General features: G+C 43.6%; 1 protein-coding gene across 2 annotated transcripts in view; it reads left to right on the forward strand.

The window, feature by feature from the left end:
- The window catches only part of EIF4E3 (eukaryotic translation initiation factor 4E family member 3), a 115,011-nt gene that overhangs the window by 11,826 nt on the left and 84,557 nt on the right, over positions 1–18,628 (forward strand). For both annotated transcript variants that reach the window (XM_061397392.1, XM_061397391.1), the window contains exons 2-5: positions 3,712–3,784; positions 12,328–12,422; positions 14,001–14,061; positions 18,231–18,297. In XM_061397392.1, the coding sequence (XP_061253376.1) occupies positions 3,712–3,784; positions 12,328–12,422; positions 14,001–14,061; positions 18,231–18,297 (296 nt within the window). The remainder of the gene's footprint in view (positions 1–3,711; positions 3,785–12,327; positions 12,423–14,000; positions 14,062–18,230; positions 18,298–18,628) is intronic.

An 18,628-nucleotide genomic window follows, 5' to 3' on the forward strand; every position in this document is an offset into this window, starting at 1 on the left:
TGTTGCCAAAAACCTTTCTTTCCAGAGGCCACATCACCCTTAGATGAGCACCCTTGGTCTGCAGAGAGGGGTTTGGGTTAGGGTTCTGTTGAGAGGTTTGGGTTTTTGTAACATGAATAAAGTAAAAAGATTTGTTTTAAGATGTGAGAATGTACTATAAGTGTGATAGCAGTAAAAAAAAAAAAAAAAAAAAAAAGTTTCATTGAAATCCACTACAAACACTTCCCTTCCAGTTGCTGCAACTGTCTGTCAGAGGAAGTGGAAAGAGAAGGTGCGGGCTGGGCTGAGGCTGTGCCAGGAACCCCCGGCAACTGCTGCTTAAAGAAACAGTAACTCTGGATGGCACAGCTTCCAGTTCAATTTGGAATCAGCAAGTCCAGTACAGATTAACCTGTTTACAAGGCAGATCACTTATACATCTTGGCCAGCTGGCCTTTTTAAGATCAGTTCTGTGGATATTTGGCCCAGTATTGCTTGTTAAAGATAGCTGAGGTTCAGGCATGAGGTGTAGTCTTTCTTGTGACTGTCCGGATCAAATTTGGCTTACAGAAGAATGAGTTTTCTTATACTGGCTAAGCCAATTCACTACTATCAGAAGCATTGTTTTCTTACTTTGACACCTGGGTATTCATAAAACTGTCCAGCAGCTGGAAAGAACATTGAAAATCAGAGAATCTGACCTCCTTCATTAAGAAATTAGAAAACTCATCTTCCATAGAAGCTGACACTTTTCCTTTCAAGGACCAATGCATCAGCACCTTGAGATATTAATCAGAATAGAGCTTTTGTTGCTCATGATCCTACTGCTTTTAGCGAGGACCTTCTCTACCTTGCTCTATTGCAAAGACTATTCTAAGAAAGTAATATGGACACAGTCTTGTATTAAAAGTATTATAGCATTCCACAAAAACAGCCTTGATGGGAACACACCAAGAGTCATTTGTGAAACTCCATTAAAAATATAAGTGTGTAGATGGTATTAACTGGACAGTTTAGCAGTGATAGTGTAAAGAGCAGGAAATCTCAGGTTACCTGTATTCAGATGAGGTTTTTGTGGCTTGGGGCACATTACCAAACCTCTGCAGGCACTGGGCAGCTCACCTGTAAGATGGTGACAAGTAAGGATGACATCTAAGTACATTGGTGGGAATTCGGCACTGTAGTGAAGGTGACTTGCTTATTTGCATATAAGCGAGAGTTCAGTCCACACACCCCAGCCCCTGACATCGTCGTCACGCCCTGAGAAGCGCTGCCCTGTCGTCTCATGCTGTAGCCTTTCTCAGACTCTAGAAATTAGATTTCTTTGAAAAACTTGAGCAGTGGAGCTTTGTGTAATTGTCTCCTGTTCTAGAATATGAATAAAAGACCAGAACTTGGAGACAGAGGCATTTTAAAAGAGAAAGATAAAGCAAAGGTTTATCAGTGATATTTTTTTCTAGGTTAAATAGTGATATCCTCACGTTGTATTTGCTTAAATTGACATCATGCTGTACGAGGTGAACACTCAAATTATAACTTGTTCTAAACCATCATAAATTGAATGATAACTTTAGAAGTTAGCAAAAATTCAAAATGCACAGTTTTAAAAATGAAGAAAAAGCTAGGTACATTTTCCTACCTTTGGACCTTCACTTTTTCCCCATACCCCATTAAGGACAGGACTTGTATGTGATCTGCTCTGTGCCTTGGGCAGTCAGGGATATATTTGCTGGGAATAGTTGGTGGAGACTAAACTAAACTCTTCAAAGGAAGAAAAGTCATTGTTAGAATAAATGCCAGTACATTTTCCTATAAAAGTGATAGATTGTTCATGGGAAAATCTGTTCAAAAAAGGTTAAAGTTTGGGTTTTGTCTTTAAGTGTTTCACCCAGTTCTTTTGTAATTTAAGCCTCAAACAGCACGTGTGTGTGCTAAGTCACTTCAGTGGTGTCTGACTCTTTATGACCCCATGGACTGTAACCCGCCAGGCTCTTCTGTCCATGGGATTTTCCAGGCAAGAATACTGGAGTGGGTTGCCATTTCCTTCTCCAGGGGAATCTTCCTGACACAGGAAATCGAACGTGCATCTCCCGCATCGCTAAGCACATTGAGGAAGCCTAAAGTTTGTGTTAAATAGCAATTCAGTGTTTATCTGAGTCAGTCCTTCAGTTCCTTGAGCAGCGCAGATAGACGGAGGCATTGTGGGCCTGGCACCGCTGCTGCAGGTGCTGATCGAGTCCTCTCTCTTCACTACGCTGTAGTCTAGTGTAGTGTAGTAACAACACGGCTATCTTAGGCTTCCAGTTTGGCAGCAAAATGCGATCATGGTGGTTATTGTAGCTTTGCTTTTGTCAAACACAATGTCCAACACACTCATGATAACTAGAAAAGAGTTGCACACCTGGTACTTTGGGGAAGATTTATTTAATGGGCTCTACCTGTTCACCAGGGTCCCTTGTTCGCCCCCACACTAGTCTGTAACTGTACTTCCTTCTGACCTCCAGGCTAGGGAGCTGTGTCCAGAAGTATGTTTTTTTGTATCAGGTTTGACACCCAGGTCCGTATCATTGGCCCATAGTTCCTGGACTGTCGTCTTCAGACCTTGGCCCCTTGGTGCCTGGTGCTCACCCCATAGCTGGGCGGGACCCTCTGCTCTGCCATCCCCTGCACCTTTGAGCTGGGTCAGTTTGGGGCACATTTCTAGCTGGGAAGTTCAGCATCTTGAAGTCCCTGTCAGAGGGTCAGCACTGGTAAAGAGCATTCTTTTTACAGGTTCCAGACTCTCATGGGTCAGCTGGGAACCAGTGCGTGCTCCTCACCACAAGACTTAGTTCTTACCAACAATCAGACATGGGGCTGTGGTGCATTACTTGAATTTTTAAATCTTAGGCATAATGTAGCTGGACCCGAACTTTCCTGAGCAAGACCTGCTAATTCAGTGTAGGGAGAAAGGAAAGATGGCCGGGTTGGAGAGGCTTCACTCCTGCAAATAGATGAGCACGCGTGCTGTTAGCCCTGACCCAGGACACGGTGCTGGGTAAAGCCGGTAGTGGACGGCTCCTCTGGTGAGTAAGCCTGTAGTGTGTTGCCATCTAGTGGAACATATGGCAAACTAAAGATTAATGTATTCCGACTGCAGAGTTCACCAGAGCTAATTACATGAGCCGGAGAAGATAGCTGAAAAGTATTTTGGAAACATGCAAATTCAGGTGAAACAAAAAGTCGGAGTGACTTTTAGTAACCATGTTTTCTTACCGTTGGCAAAAGGTCAGCCCGTTTCTTAAGAGTTCATGAATATTTACCACCAGGGAACTAAGAAGTTTTTCAAACACGTAACCTGATCAGGACCACGCACTCTCATTGTCGTCTGTACAACAGGCCCCATTTCCCGTTCAAAGTCCTCGACAAAAAAGGCTTGGTTATTACACGGTTATTTTAGTATTTTTTAGACTGTGATTTTAAGGCTTCGAATACCTTTCTCACTTACATTTCCACTTTTCCTATTAAATTTCCACAGGGTAAATATGCTTGTTTTTAGGAGAAGCAAGCACCTGACTTGACAGAGTAGGAATTCCACATTTTAAATTCTAACTAGCATCCCAGACGTGTCTGCTTCTGCGGTTTCAGACCCGGTTGGTGTGCAGACCTGCAGACTTAACACTGTGGAATGTTTCATGAACACTGACCCCTTGTTTTCCTTGTTTCTTTGCTCTTTGGCTTCTGTTTGCCTAGGTCCCTCCCTGGTGCCACAGCAGCTGAGTGCGCATCAAATCTGAAGAAGATCTACACAGTACAGACAGTACAGGTAAGGCCAAGAAACCTGCTGTTTGGGGAAGCTTTCTCGTCCAACCTGAGACCTGCCGCTGAGCTAGCAGCGCCCACCCTGACTGCCCTGGCCTCAGCCCTCAGGTTCATTCCAGCAGAGCTTCCCTCAGCCATGTCTGCCCCAGAGGCAGCTGATCACACTACGCTTCTCTTGGTGACCTATAGGATGTTATCTCTACTTCAGTGTTTCCCTGACCCTCACGAATGGCAGTCTCTGGCATTGTTTTGAAGGTATCAGGCTGTGTCGCATTCAAACACCAGCTCAGCCGTTCCCCCCCGGGCTCTGTTTGCCATCAGTGAGAGGCGCTGGCACCCACTTGCAGGGCTGTCATAAGAAGGGTCACGGGTCACGTTGGGAGGACGGGACAGTGTTGAGCAACAACGTGGAAGGTGTCAGACCTGTTTCCTACTTCCACGTTCGAATTCCATCGTCCTGAGTTGGGCGAGTATCAGCCCTTTAATTGCTGTGAAACTGGTGTCGTGGTAGCACCTGCCTCCATAGGGGTTTGTGAGGACTGAGCAAGATGATGTCTTTACCAGGTTTCACGGGAAACCTGGCACACTGTGGGCTCTCAGCAAATGTGGGCTCTTAGATCTCTTAGTTCGTTCTCTATCCAACACTTAGGGTGAACTTTAAAAAAAAAAAAGAAAAAAAACTGGTTTATTTAGTTGATCACATTACTGTTTTGTTCCAAGGAAAATTCTATCGTTTCTCTCCCTTTTCTAGTTTAATACATTGTTGAACACAAAATAAGGCTTTTAGGCCCACTTCATACTTGCATTGACTATATGTCCTGAATTTTCTAGAAGGCCCAGTTTAAGTCATTTGTGCGTTCTGCCCCTAAATCTTTTAATGTCTTAGAAATTTCAATAGATTGGTGTTTAGACTGTGTCTCTCTGGCAACCTCTCACAGTAGCACAAGGATCCTATATTCAGATGCTTCTCCGTCTATCTGGTTCAGAAAATTTAGGGCTCAGGAATCTGATTGTAAGTGCCTCGCCAGCCACAGAAGACCCTAAGCGGGGTGTAAAAACACAGTCGCAACTGTAGGCCGTTTCTGATCTGGTTGAGAAAATGACATAAGCATGTGGAAAGCAGGATAACAGAGCTGCTGTAAATAACCAGTGCCAAGTACAAGCAGTGTCACACGGCAGCACGTGGGCCACCGTCCAGAGGGACAGATGCTCTCAGAGTCTGGGAAAGGCTCCCCTCCCTTCTCCCTGTGGTGACATTATGGGCCTTGGTACTTCTCCGCAGTGCCGCTGTGTAAACCTCCGAGCACTTGATTCTAAACCTGTCCTCATGTAGAAGTTCTTAGATCCCGCTGGTTTTATTATTATTTTTTTTTTCTGAGGTCCTCTTTAGACTTTTTCCACACTATTATGACATTGGATCATCAGAACTCTGCCTGGGATTCCAGGAAGACGTTGGTACGGGCACACTGAGGGATCAGTTTGTTTCCCTGACCCTGCTTGAAGACAACAGAGCGTTGGTTGAACCTTGATATCTGGCAGCAAGTGACTTAGGACCTTCAGGGACCAATTTAAATTTCCCAGGCTAGCACATACTAGGAAATACTTGCAAATAAACTTTATTGGGATATAATTTAGCAGGTTTCTGACGTGTACAGTTTGATAAATTTTGGCAAAGATACACAAGCATGAACTATCACTAGAATCAAGATAAAAAATTTTCATCCTGCCTTAAAATTCCTTCATGCCCTTTCCTTCTGATCCTTCTTTTACAGAAGCAATCACTACTCACATTTCTGTCACCATGCCTTGGTTTTGTCTTTTATTGAACCTCATATAAATGAAATCACACAGTATTGTATGTTGTGTCTGATTCCTTTCACTTCATAAATACTGAAGGATCAAATGAGTGAATGAGGAATTAATAAATGAACCAGTTACCTGAGTCACAGCAGACTGCTTGCATAAGGATCCATTAAGCTGTTTGTCACACATTCTCAATGGGGGCAAAAACTGATTCTTGGTAAGGAAAAAATGATTGTACTGTTTTCATATATTAAGCACAGATATGCATACAGTACGTGTACAGATACATAGTCTTTCGGTGGTATTAAAGTTTCACAGTAAAGTGATTAGGAGAAGCTCCTTCAGCACAGTGGGGTGATGATGAAACTCTGCCCTAAGGGGTCAGGAAGCTCTGTCGTATGCCTGATGTGTGTGTCCCCCTCCATTTCCTCATCTGTAAAACTGACATAGATAATAGCAGTTCTGCTCCCTAAGGTTGAATAAGGGATTAAGTGAGATTGCATAGCTCTTAGTAGTGCTTGGCACTTCATAAGCCCTCACCTGTCAACAGCTTTTACAAAAGCCAACACTTGTAATAAAAGTAGACCCGGATAATTCTACCCTTTAACTTCATCAGCTGACCAGGGAGGATGTGGGCTGAGGTGTAGGGTGGTCACATTGCCTGGGTTAGTATTGCATATCTTCCACTTAGCAGCTTGGGCAAGTTGTTTTGCTTCTCTGTATCTGTTTACTTATCTCTAAGATGGGGATAATCTGATACAAGTTGTATCATCAGTTTGTGAGAATGAAATGGCATAGGACTTAAAAACACATAGTAAGTGCGTGATGATAATAATAAATTCATCTGCCGTTATGTATCAGTTTCTTTTGGAACATCTTCTTGTACTTTCCACAATCATTTTTTTTAATTGTATTGCTGTATAGTTGTTTTACAATGTTGTGTTGGTTTCTGCTGTACAGCACAGTGAGTGAGCTATATGTATACATACATCGTCTTTTTTGGATTTCCTTCCCATTTAGGTCACCACAGAGCGTTGAGTAGAGTTCCCTGTGCTATACAGTACGTTATCCTTAGTTATCCATTTTACACATAGTAGTCGATAGGTGTCAGTCCCAGCCTCCCAGGTCATCCCGCCCTGTCCCCTTTCCCCACTTGGTGTCCATGCATTTGTTCTGTACATCTGTGTCTCTATTTCTGCTTTGCAGATAGGTTCATCTGTATCATTTTTTCTAGATTCCACCTAAATACGTTAATATACAACATTTGTTGTTCTCTTTCTGACTTACTTCACTCTCTGACAGTCCCATTCATGTCTCTGCAGATGGCACAATCTTATTTTTTTCTTTCGATTTTTTATGGCTGAGTAATATTCCACTGTATATGTGTACAGCGTCTCCCTCGTCCAGCCCTCCATCGATGGGCATTTAGCTTGTTTCCATGTCCTGGCTATTGTGCATATAGTGTCACAATGAACACTGGGGTGCCTGTGTCTTTCTGACTCTCAGTCATGTTTTAAATTCTGTGCACCACTGCTTCTAGATGATTTCAGGCAATTATTCCCCAGATTATACCACTGCAAATACCTCTACTTAAGGAAGACATGTTTAGCTTATCCACAGGTTTGGGGATTTCAGCCTGTATCCTAAATATCGGTGAATAGTTTTTGGTATTTGAGAACTAGCCTGGGTGCTGATTTTAAAATCATTTGCAAATATGCTTTTTCCCTACTCTCTTTTTGTTCTGCAATGGTAGGTTTATTCTTGACTATTCACTCTGCCAGTACTAACAAATGTACATCCCCTAATTACGTCTGTTTTTCCTTCATGCGTGTTTAGATGCAATGTAAGTATCCTGTGTTATTATTGACCGCTTTCTGTAAGGACGTAGTATGTCTTGTTGTACTTTGAGGCCCTCAGCAAATCAGGGATGCAGATGGAGGGAGAGGAGGAATTGTCATCCCTATTGATTAGCTGGAGGGACTGAGTCTGGGAGGTTAGTGGCCCAAAACCTATGGTGGAAACAGCCCGTCATGCTGTGTCTCTGGGACCGGAAGCCCCTCCTCCTCTAGGTCCACCCTTTTGCTTTTGCTCCTCCCTGACCGAGGAGTAGATGGATGAGGCCTGTGCCTCCAGCCGGCCCGGTGACCCTTGCTAAGGACACTCTCATTACAGCCAACAATAATGCCCTCTGCTTAGAGTTAAATTTATTTCCTACTTTATGGCTTTTCTTGGAAAATTCCATGTTTCATTTAGATGTGTTTTCCAGACAGCCTATTGATTCCTTTTACTCTTGTGTAAACATTTCCAAATTTTCCACATTTCTCCTGTGTTTTTATGTCCTAAACGGATGCAGCACAGAATAGAAGAGAGCTTCTGAACAAGCTTGATGGGAGAGAGCTACCAGCCAGAAGCAGTTTGCAGGGGAGGGCTCTGTTGCTACCAGAATTTCAGCCCTGAAAACCCATTCCTGTACAGCATTCTAACCCACTCTCTTGTTAGTTGCTCAGTCGTGTCTGACTCTTTACGACCCCATGGACTGCAGCACATGAGGCTTCCTTGTCCTTCACCATCTCCCAGAGTTTGCTTAAATTCATGTCCATTGAGTCAGTGATGCTATCTAACCATCTGATCCTCTGCTGCCCCCTTCTCCTTTTGTCTTCAGTCTTTCCCAGCATCAGCGTGTTTTCCATTGAGTCAGCTCTTTGCATCAGGTGGCCAAAGTGTTGGGACTTCAGCTTCAGCATCAGTCCTTCCAATGAATATTCATGGTTGGTTTTCTTTAGGATGGACTGGTTTGATCCCCTTGCAGTCCAGGGTATGGCAACACCTTAAAGGTGTATCACCTTACAGGGTGTTGCCACACCGTGTCTTGTTCTATGTCCTACCCAGCGGTCCTGTAAATTGATGGACATTTTGCTTAAATTTAAAGGAAACAGAAACTTCACATTTCTTCCGTAAATGAACATCCAGCACTGTTTATTGTAAGCTGAAGGTCTTCATAAGAATATATGTGCGTGCTAAGTCGCTTCAGTCATGTCTGACTTAGCACAACTTTTCTCTGTTCCTCTCAATGTGTGAACCTCATTAGCTCGCTAATTCAGATTTTGTTTTTCATTCTTTGACTTCCTGCATGGTGGGAAATTGCCCTGATCCTAGCCTTCATCTTCCTTACTCCCCAACAGTCCTCCAAACTTTGGTTCTCACTCTAAGTCAGGCCCTTTGGAATTCAAGGCAAAACCCATTTCTCTCTCAAGTACCTAGCTTTCCCAAGTCAGAAGCACTTTGCTTTCAGCCTGTTGTGTCTGCTGTGATTTAAAAACATCCATTAAGCTCTCTATAGCTGCCTTCTTTCTTCTGGGCTCTGTCTGCCCTTTCCATAAACACCATTGATTCAGTTGGTGGGATACAAGCCCCAGCCAATTAGAATTACCTAAGGAATGAAAATGTTTGTTTAAAGATACTTTCCAAGATTTATATGCTGTGACCCTCAGAAGAAATTGTGGATTTGGGTTTTTTTTTCCTTTGGAGGTGTATTTGCTAGATTTTTCATTTTTTTCTGGTACACCACGTTGTCTGTCACCATGGGGCATTTTTTCTTCTCAAGTATTTTCAAGTTTATTCTCTCTCTTTTTTTTTTTTCCTTCAGAACGTACAGTAAAAAACTGAGGAGGAAATTTACCAATTTTCCTGGCAATGACTGATGATCTATTTGGCAAAAAACTGTGAGGAGGAGCATAATTGCTTCAATCAGAACTAATAGGTTGGGGATTTATCAAGTGGACACTATTGTCTAGTGACTCTAACCACCCCTGAGACTCATCACAGCGCCCTGCCCCTCACTGATGGCCACACATGTTGACTGAATAAATGATGCTGGACTTCCCTACCTCTCTTCCAGTTATCATTAAGTCTTTTGGGAAAAAAAAAAAACACATCATTTTAAATAAATATTGTGCTTAGTTCTACTGTTTGAAGGCCAGTTAGAATTAATTCTAAGTCTACAGGCTTTTGGAATCTATTTGCAAGGTTCTATCAATGATAAAACATAGATGTTTCAACAAAAATAAAAGTGTGTTACGGAGAACATGACCAGGAATTCTCCAGCTTCCAGGGAAACGGCGCTTTTACTTGCGCAGGAAAGGGCGGGCAGGGTACAAGAAACTGTGTGATGCTGGCTTCCTCCCTCCAGCGCTTTCTCCATCACACATGCTTGAGGAGTAGTCCACACACTGGGTGAGGTTTGCAGTAAGGAAACAGACTGACTTTGTGCTGTGGACTTTAATGGGGCTGTTTTTAATGAAGGTACCACATCCTTCACTCTCATTTTGGGTTCATGCACAATCATGCAAATATGGGCTTGAATAAGTACATAGGTCAGAGTAAAGTCTTTTACTGTATCTTCTTGGGCTGTAATCTCCTCCTCTCAGATTTGCCAAGACTAACAAAATCAGTTGTCCATTTGTGTTTTCAGGGAAACTTCTAAAGTCACACACCTTAGCACAGTCCTTAGTGTAAAGTCACACACCTTAGCACAGTCCTTAGTGTGTTGTTCTTAAGTTTGGAATAGAAGAAGCATTTTGTTGTGTTTTCCATGGTGCCTCAAACACTGGGTGAAAAGTTAAGATTTGAGAACTTTGGCAAGAGTACAAGGGCAGGTGTTCTAGCCTGGGATCCCTTTTAGGAAACTTGAAGTTTGCCAGGTCTGAAGTCGTCTTGGTGAAAGCAGGCATTTATATTGTAGCATAAATGTGTCCATAAATTCTGCACAGGTCCTTGCCATATCGTTGTGGAAGTCCCAGGCTAGAGCTAAGGCAGCAACATAGCCAGTAATTAAGGGAACCTGCTGGTGGGAAATGGTCTTCAATGGTGCCCCTCACTCTGTGACCTCGTGACCTGTTCCATGGCTTCTAGGATTGGAGAAAGATGTGCCTAAAATGGGTCGTAGTGTCTGCAGAGGAGGAAATTGCTGAGTGGTTAATATCACAAGTTTTAGAGTCCACGTGCCTGGCTTCAAATTCCAGCTCTGCCTATTCACACAGAACAGAAATGAAATATTGGGATAATCTTACTATTTGCACGAATAGCAAACCATTTACATGGTAGGTGTCTCCACAAAGACAGACGTCTGTTTGATGACTTACAGAGTTAATTTCAGCTACTCCCTATTTTACCACCGTTTAGTATAAGGAACACTAGGTATTCTCATTAAATCTGTTGTCAAGTAGGGTGTGTTTCTTTTGCCTTCACTTCTATTTTCCCATTCATTATAGTTGGCCTTGCAATGAATCCAGCTTTAGTTTTTACACAACACGGGCTGAAACAACCCGATAAGATTGTTTTATCTGTGTTTGATGAGAAGAATTACCGTTCAGCAGAGATAAAATCTCATTTCGCCTGTGCTGCCCTTGGATTCGTTTTTCTGGTTGTTCTCTTGCTTGTTCTGTTCTCCTCACATCCGCTAGGAGTCCCGGTCTTCCTTGACTCAACCTCAGCACACAGAATGTTGTTTCTCATCTGTATAGTGATTCTGTGCAGAGATACGTTCATAGTGCAGTGATTCTCGGGCCGGTTCTGAACAAACTGGGACGAGTTCTCTCCTGTGTACACCTAGTCTTTGTCTTAAGCCTGGCAGTCATTCCAAACAGTCTTGCTGGGGGATTAGTCTGTGTGCCTCAGTTTCCTTATCCATAGAACAAGGCTAATAATTACACCTGCTATCAAGATTGTCATTAGGATAAATTTCGTAAACGTGTAAAAGTTCAGAGACCAAATTCTGGCCCTATTAATGTTCCCGCTTTTATTCTCATTGTTACTATTACTCTACTATTTTTACGTAATCTGTTTCTGACTACCAGCTACCATGTGTGTTAGTTCCAGCTGTTCTAACAGAATACTGTAGACTGAATGAATTCAACAACGAACGCTGATTTCAGCTGATTTCTCATGCTGAAGTCCAAAATCAGGGAGCCAGTATGATCAAGTTCTGGTGAAGGCACTCTTCCTGGTTTTATAGACAGACAGACAATCGTCTGCACGTGGTAGAGAGAACTCTCTTCCTTTCCTTTTCGGGACACCAATACCATCATGGCGCATGGGGTGTTCCATCCTTATGGCCTGATTTTGTCCCAAAGACCCCACCTCCTAATACCATCCCAGTGGGGTCTTGGGTTTCACTCTGTGAGTTTGGGGAGCATGCAGACATGGAATTCGTAACACCTTGTATCTTGGGGAACTTGTTGCTTTGGCAGTTGAGCTGTTCCTTTTTCCTGCTGGGAGAGGAAAGGAAGTGGGGAGTTTTCTGTTTGCCTCCTGTATACCCCCTCCCCCAATCCAAAGTGTAACAGACTCTTTCTAGGCTTAAAAGACAGAGTCTGTGTTACAAGGAAATACGGTTCAGTACATATATTCAGCACTACTGACTTTATTATATGCCATCTATGTGTCAGAAAAATCATTAGCAAGATCCTCACCCAGTTTTATGTGGAGACACATTGCATAAGAATGGTTGCTTAATAACCATAGTTTCCTGAAGCATACAACTTGGCCCGACTTCAGAAAAGAACATTCTTTAATGTTATGTTACATTTCCTAGCAGAAAATTAGAAAGAATACTGAGAAAAATCTAGTTCGAACGGATAGGACTTAATGAGAACCTGATTTTTTTTCTTTAACACATTAGTTTTATAATCTAGCAGTAGAGTAAGTCAATACTGGATATATTAAACAAAGTGTTTTTCTTTTAAGATATTCTGGAGTGTGTACAATAATATTCCTCCTGTGACTAGCCTGCCTTTGAGATGCAGTTATCATTTAATGAGAGGAGAGAGGCGACCACTCTGGTAAGTATCTTCTGTATAATTCGCAGTTATGGTGGGAGGGAAATGATTGTGAACTTAATAAAATGTTTAACTTCATGCCAAATTGGAATGCCACAGTAATTTTCTCCTAGTGATGCTGCCATGATTTAATTTTGAAACAGGCCCTGCCCGCCATCCCTTTCTCCTTGTGCCCCAGGATGATGAGCAGGTGTCTCAGCATCTGCCCATGGAGGACCCTGCCGTGGCCTCTCCATAAGTAGGTCCTGAGTAGCTCACTGAAGGGCCCATGTGGGTCTTTGTTTGGGGGCGTAGCATCATTTGGGTTTCTTCTTTCACTTGTTCAGCAATGACCCGGACAGTACAATGAAAAAGCTTATAGGCTTAGGGAAGGTGAGAGAACAGATGTGGTGCCCAGGAACCGAGCATGAACAGAGAGCACATCCCCTCAGACATACCTCACACGGACCACATAGAAAGTGTATGATACTGATCACGGCCCACAGTCAAGGGGAAGCTGTCTTTCTTCTTTAATGGCTGGGGTGGTGTTGAGGGTGGGGAAGAGTAAGCCACTTTGCCTCAGCTGGAATCCCAGGTAATAGTGAATCCTTGTATCATGTTCCTTGACTCTTCTAAGTCATTTACTCATTAATAGAAGGGAAATGTATCTTAACTCTTTGATAGTAAATGACAGAAACCTAAACTGAGCCAAAAATGGAATCTTTTGGCCTCTGTAACTAGATAGTCTACTGATGGGGCTAATTTCGGGCAGATCTGGGTGCTCAATTGTTAGTGGGACTCGACCCTCTGTAGCAGATTCGCTTTGCCTTCCTCTGCCTTGGTTTCATTTTCAGGCAGGTTCTCCCGTTTAGGTGACAAAATGGCTTTCCTAGGCGCCAGTCTTTCACCCTGCAAGTTTGTCAATGTCAGCACTCACCAGCCCCAATAAAATGCCAGGGCAGGCTCTCTCTGGCCCCATGTGGGTCATCTTACCATCCCTGGCCAACCACAAAGACTAGGAGGAGACAACATTCTCACGGGCAGACCTGGGTCATGGGCCCATCTTTAAAGCTAGGGTGTGAAACCAGCCGTATCAGAAAGTGTCTGACGTAAGAGTAGAGGACAGGAAGCTATTTAAAGGGAGATTGGGGTGCTCTTGCCAGAAGGGGGAGCAGTTACTACAGTGGGAAGCAGCAGATACCTTACACAGGAGCTGAGTCTCCCATTAGACTTGTGACACAGGGCTGACAGGCCAGTCAGAGCACGCGATGTCAAGAACATGACATGGAGATGGAAAAGCCCTCACCCCTGTTAGGCACTTGCAGTCCCTCCCAGATACTCTGGGGAGCCTCTCTGCACCCTTCCTTGAGGATGATCATCTTCCTTGCCCTTTTGGCCACTGAATCCCACTCCCCTCTCCATCTCCATTGCCTCCCTTTTTCTTTCATCCACTTCTGTTTCCAGTAAAACAGACAGGGGTGGGGAAGTTCATTGCGGGATGCTCCCTTGTCTTTTGTTTTTAATGTCATCCATTGTTAAACTAGATGTATGCAGGGCCACTTCATCCAGGAGTATAACTTTGAATGCTGGTTTTTGATCCAGGGAAGAAGAGAGTAATGCTAAGGGTGGCGTGTGGAAGATGAAAGTCCCCAAGGACAGCACGGTAGGTTTGTTCTGATCCTTTTCCATAAGCTGAAGTTGTTGATTGCATGTGATGAACCTATTGTGTGTTTCATACAGTCCACCTAGTAGACTCAGAACAGGACTGGGAGTGAGAAATTCAATTCTGAACTTGGTGGTTTTCTTTTTTTTTTTTTTTTTAACTTTATTTTCCATTGGGGTATAGATGATTAATAGGCTTCCCAGGTGGTGCTAGGTGGTAAAGAACCCACCTGCCAATGCAGGAGACATAAGAGACTCGGGTTCAATCCCTGGGTCGGGAAGATCCCCTGGAGGAGGGCATGGCAACCCACTCCAGTATTCTTGCCTGAAGAATGCCACGGACAGAGGAGCCTGGCAGGCTACAGTCCACAGGGTTGCGAAGAGTCAGACACAACTTGAAGCAATTTAGCAGCAGCAGCAGCAGCATAGCTGATTAACAGTGTGTGATAGTTTCAGGTGGACAGTGAAGGGACTCAGCCTTACATATACATGTATCCATTCTTCCCCAGACTCCCCTCCCTTCCAGGCTGCCGTGTAACATTGAGTGGAGTTCCACGTGCTATACAGTAGGTCCTTGTTGGTTATCCCTTTGAAATATAGCAGTCTGTACATGTCCATCCCAAACTCCAATCTTGGTGCTTTTCTATCTTAAACACTGTCACCTTGAAAATACACTGTGAGTCTCTAGAAATGGAGTAATAGTATGACTGTATCATAGAGACTGAACAGCTCCGTACCTGTAAACTTTACCAAAAAAGCTAATTATGGTCGTGTTGCCCTCCCCAGCCATAGCCAACATGTGGAAGTAGGTTTACGTAGTGAAAAGCATGACCCTTCCCAGCAAAGGCTCATCCCTTCCCCACTGTAATGAGCAACACTCCTGAGAGTGATCCCGGCTTGGAGGGTCTGGACGCATGGGAGGGGTTGCATCTCAGCATTCTTTAGGGTTTGATGCAGGGCTGTGCTGAGTCTCTCTCTGGGGCTAATGAGAACCTGGTCTGTGGCATGGGCTGCCAGGGCACTGATCGGCCGTGGTCATGCCTCAGAAGCCTGGGTTTCCTAAGAGTGGGCTCTACTTCATTATACTCACTGAAAAGAACATTCAAATCTGCTCTGAAGCCTTGGGAAACCGAAAGCTTCTTTGAAAATGGATGTGAGGACTGACAGTCTCACCTTTTCATGGTTTCTTTCATATGGATAAGTGCAAAGAATTGAAACATCTCTAGGGACCTATAGGCTTGACCAGGCATTGCTGAAGCTGAAACTTCAGTACTTTGGCCACCGGATGGAAAGAACTGACTCATTGGAAAAGACCCTGATGCTGAGAAAGATTGAAGGCAGGAGGAGAAGGGGATGACAGAGGATGAAATGGTTGGATGGCATCACTGACTCTATGAGTTTGAGCCAGCTCCAGGAGTTGGTGATGGACAGGGAACCCTGGCGTGCTGCAGTCCACCCCTCTTTGTGGGGTCACAAAGAGTTGGACACAACAGTAACTGAGCTGAACGGAAAGATATGACCCAGTTTGTTTCTTTCTTTTTTTTTTTTACTTTCTTTTGATTTATTGTTAATAACCAGTTGAAAAGTATATAGCTCCCTTGCTAAGACTAGCAAGGGGGGCACTCTCCATCCCCCTTCTGGTGTCTATGTCAGAAACTTTCTCTGACCCTTTTTATACTTTATTTATTTATTTTTTAATTTTATTTTTAAACTTTACAATATTGTATTAGTTTTGCCAAATATCAAAATGAATCCGCCACAGGTATACCTGTATTCCCCATTCTGAACCCTCCTCCCTCCTCCCTCCCCATACCCTCCCTCTGGGTCATCCCAGTGCACCAGCCCCAAGCATCCAGTATCGTGCATCGAACCTGGACTGGCAACTCGTTTCATACATGATATTATACATGTTTCAATGCTATTCTCCCAAATCTCCCCACCCTCCCCCTCTCCCACAGAGTCCATAAGACTGATCTATACATCAGTGTCTCTTGTGCTGTCTCGTACACAGGGTTATTGTTACCATCTTTCTAAATTCCATATATATGTGTTAGTATACTGTATTGGTGTTTTTCTTTCTGGCTTACTTCACTCTGTATAATAGGCTCCAGTTTCATCCATCTCATTAGAACTGATTCTAACCCAGTTTGTTTCTTAAAAATGCAAAGTATCTTTAAGGTGCCTAGCTATAAAATTTGGTTGTTATTTGATGTATAGGATTTACAAAATGTCAGGGGAGGGACTTCCCTGGTGGCCCAGTGGCTAAGACTCTTTGCTCCCAATGCAGGGGTGCTTGGGTTCGATCCTTGATCGGGGAACTAAATCCCACATGCTGTCATTTTGAATTTCAGTGAAAACAGGCTTTCCTTGTCACGTTCTTTTTTTACTCACAGTAGATATTGAACTCCAGTGGAAACGATCATGATGGGTGAAAAGTAGCTGAAAGATGTTTGTTCTCCCTCCTGGTCAGCTCGCTCAAGCACATTCAATCAGAAATAATAACACCTTCATGACTGTAGAAATGTCCTCATCCCAAGCTACTCAGCCCTCTCTTCTTCGCTGACCAGCAGGAGTCTGGTGGGCTGGCCTTGTCTGCATTCACTATGGGACAGGGAATGTTCCCTTCCCATAACTTCCTCTCAACACACTCACCTTCGCCCCTGATAGCGTAAGAGACTGCAGACAGGACAGAGAGGAAACGGAAAGGGAGGGCTTGTAGGTGGGAGACAGGTAGACCAGGGTCTAGGAAAGAGAAAAGAAAACCCTCTTTGAGAGGGAAAAGTCATTACTGTTCACTGCTGTTTGGTTAAAAATTCAGTGAGGCTGCTTTCAGCTCATTAGAACATGATGACACACACTTAGGATAGTTAATATATACTGGGCAGCTGGTACAGAGCACACACGCAGCTATTTATGGAACAGATCTTAAATCTCCAGTCCTGTTGTTGCAGTCACAGTACTGAGCCCGTCAAAGGCATATGTTGACTAATTTCACGGTCACAGCAACCCTGGGAGGTCGGTCCTATTATTACTCCCTGTTCACCAAAAGGAAACTGATGCTCAGAGAGGCTGATAGCCGGCCTGGGGCATAGGTGCTCAGCCGGCTGTCATGTTTCAAACTCAGTTCTGACAAGAGTTCAGGGCACATGCACCATGACGAGGAAGAGATATGGGATGAAGAGCTTTTTGAGGAGAAACTGGAAGAACTTGGAGGCTTCCAGTTACCTGTGTGTGGACACTGGCTGTTGATGGATGGTGTCAGTGTATCTTGAGTAGGAGAGGCTCAGTTTTTCTCATTGGGAAGGAGCAGACCAAAAAGTGAAACTTAAAAGTGAAAGTGTTAGTTGCTCAGTTGTGTCCGACTCTTTGCGACCCCACAGACTGTAGCCCGTCAAGGCTCCTCTCTCTATCCATGGAATTCTCCAGGCAAGAATACTAGAGTGAGTTGCCATTCTCTTCTCCAGGGGATCTTCCTGACCCAGAAATCAAACCTAGGTCTTCCACATTGCAGGCAGACTTTTTACCACCTGCCCTAATTCTTTGAGGGCAATGCATATCTGCACACACACACGCAATACACACAGTTTAGTTATTTAGCAGAAACAGAATGCCTTCAAGTGAATAGAAATCTCCAAGTCTCTGGCTGTCAATAAACCAGAAATTTCCTTAAGTGTTCTTCACTTGTGTAATCTTGGAAGTGCCTTATAAACTTCAAGAAAAACAGAAAAGGGTTTTTGAGGAGGATTTTACTAATAGCATTCACTTAGAACCAGCTGATACATTTTGAATCAGTGAGAGATAAAGAGATTGGAAGATCCTAGGCCGTTTGAACACATTTTTCCCACATTCTTCTCAAAGTCATCCCAGGTGGCACCCAAGATTAGCTTTGCCTCGTTAAACATACAGTTTCGTGGACACAGAGTTTGTGACTTGGGATCCCTTGTATCTTTCTGTGCAAAGTGATGTGTAAAACAGTATGATCTGTGCCACCACGTGAGTGTTCACACCCATGGTTCAGCCACATCTTTGAGCCCGCAATACAGGCTTGGGTAGGGTGTGACAGCTGAAAGAAAAAGTGACCTGTGTAGCTCCTGAAGATAATTGTTTAAAAACGTGTATGTGTTTCTCTTCTTTGGTTCTGGCGTGTTTTTTATTCTCTTCCCACACCAGTCCACAGTTTGGAAAGAGTTGCTGTTAGCGACTATCGGGGAACAGTTCACAGACTGTGCCGCCGCAGGTAACAGTGCTCTTATCATCCCTGCTTGGTCATCCCTGCTTGCGTGCGCTTGGCTTGTGCTTGTTCCCTGCTGACGTTTGTTTCCTTGTGTTTGGCTTTTGCATATCTCAGGGTCGTTTATTTTGTCACTGTGACGTTTACTTAGCTTTTTTCCATGTGATCATGGCATTTCAATGTTATATGTGTAGGTACGTATGTATATTTACATATTTGTATATTATGTGCATATACATATGTGTGTATGCTTATATATGTATGTATTTTTTTCACATATAGCTTGTCTTCATAGTATCCATGACCATCTGTCTAAGATAAATAGGCAGAAAAAAAG

Source organism: Bos javanicus, chromosome 22 (genome assembly GCF_032452875.1).
Source record: "Bos javanicus breed banteng chromosome 22, ARS-OSU_banteng_1.0, whole genome shotgun sequence".
NCBI classification, from domain to species: Eukaryota; Metazoa; Chordata; class Mammalia; order Artiodactyla; family Bovidae; genus Bos; species Bos javanicus.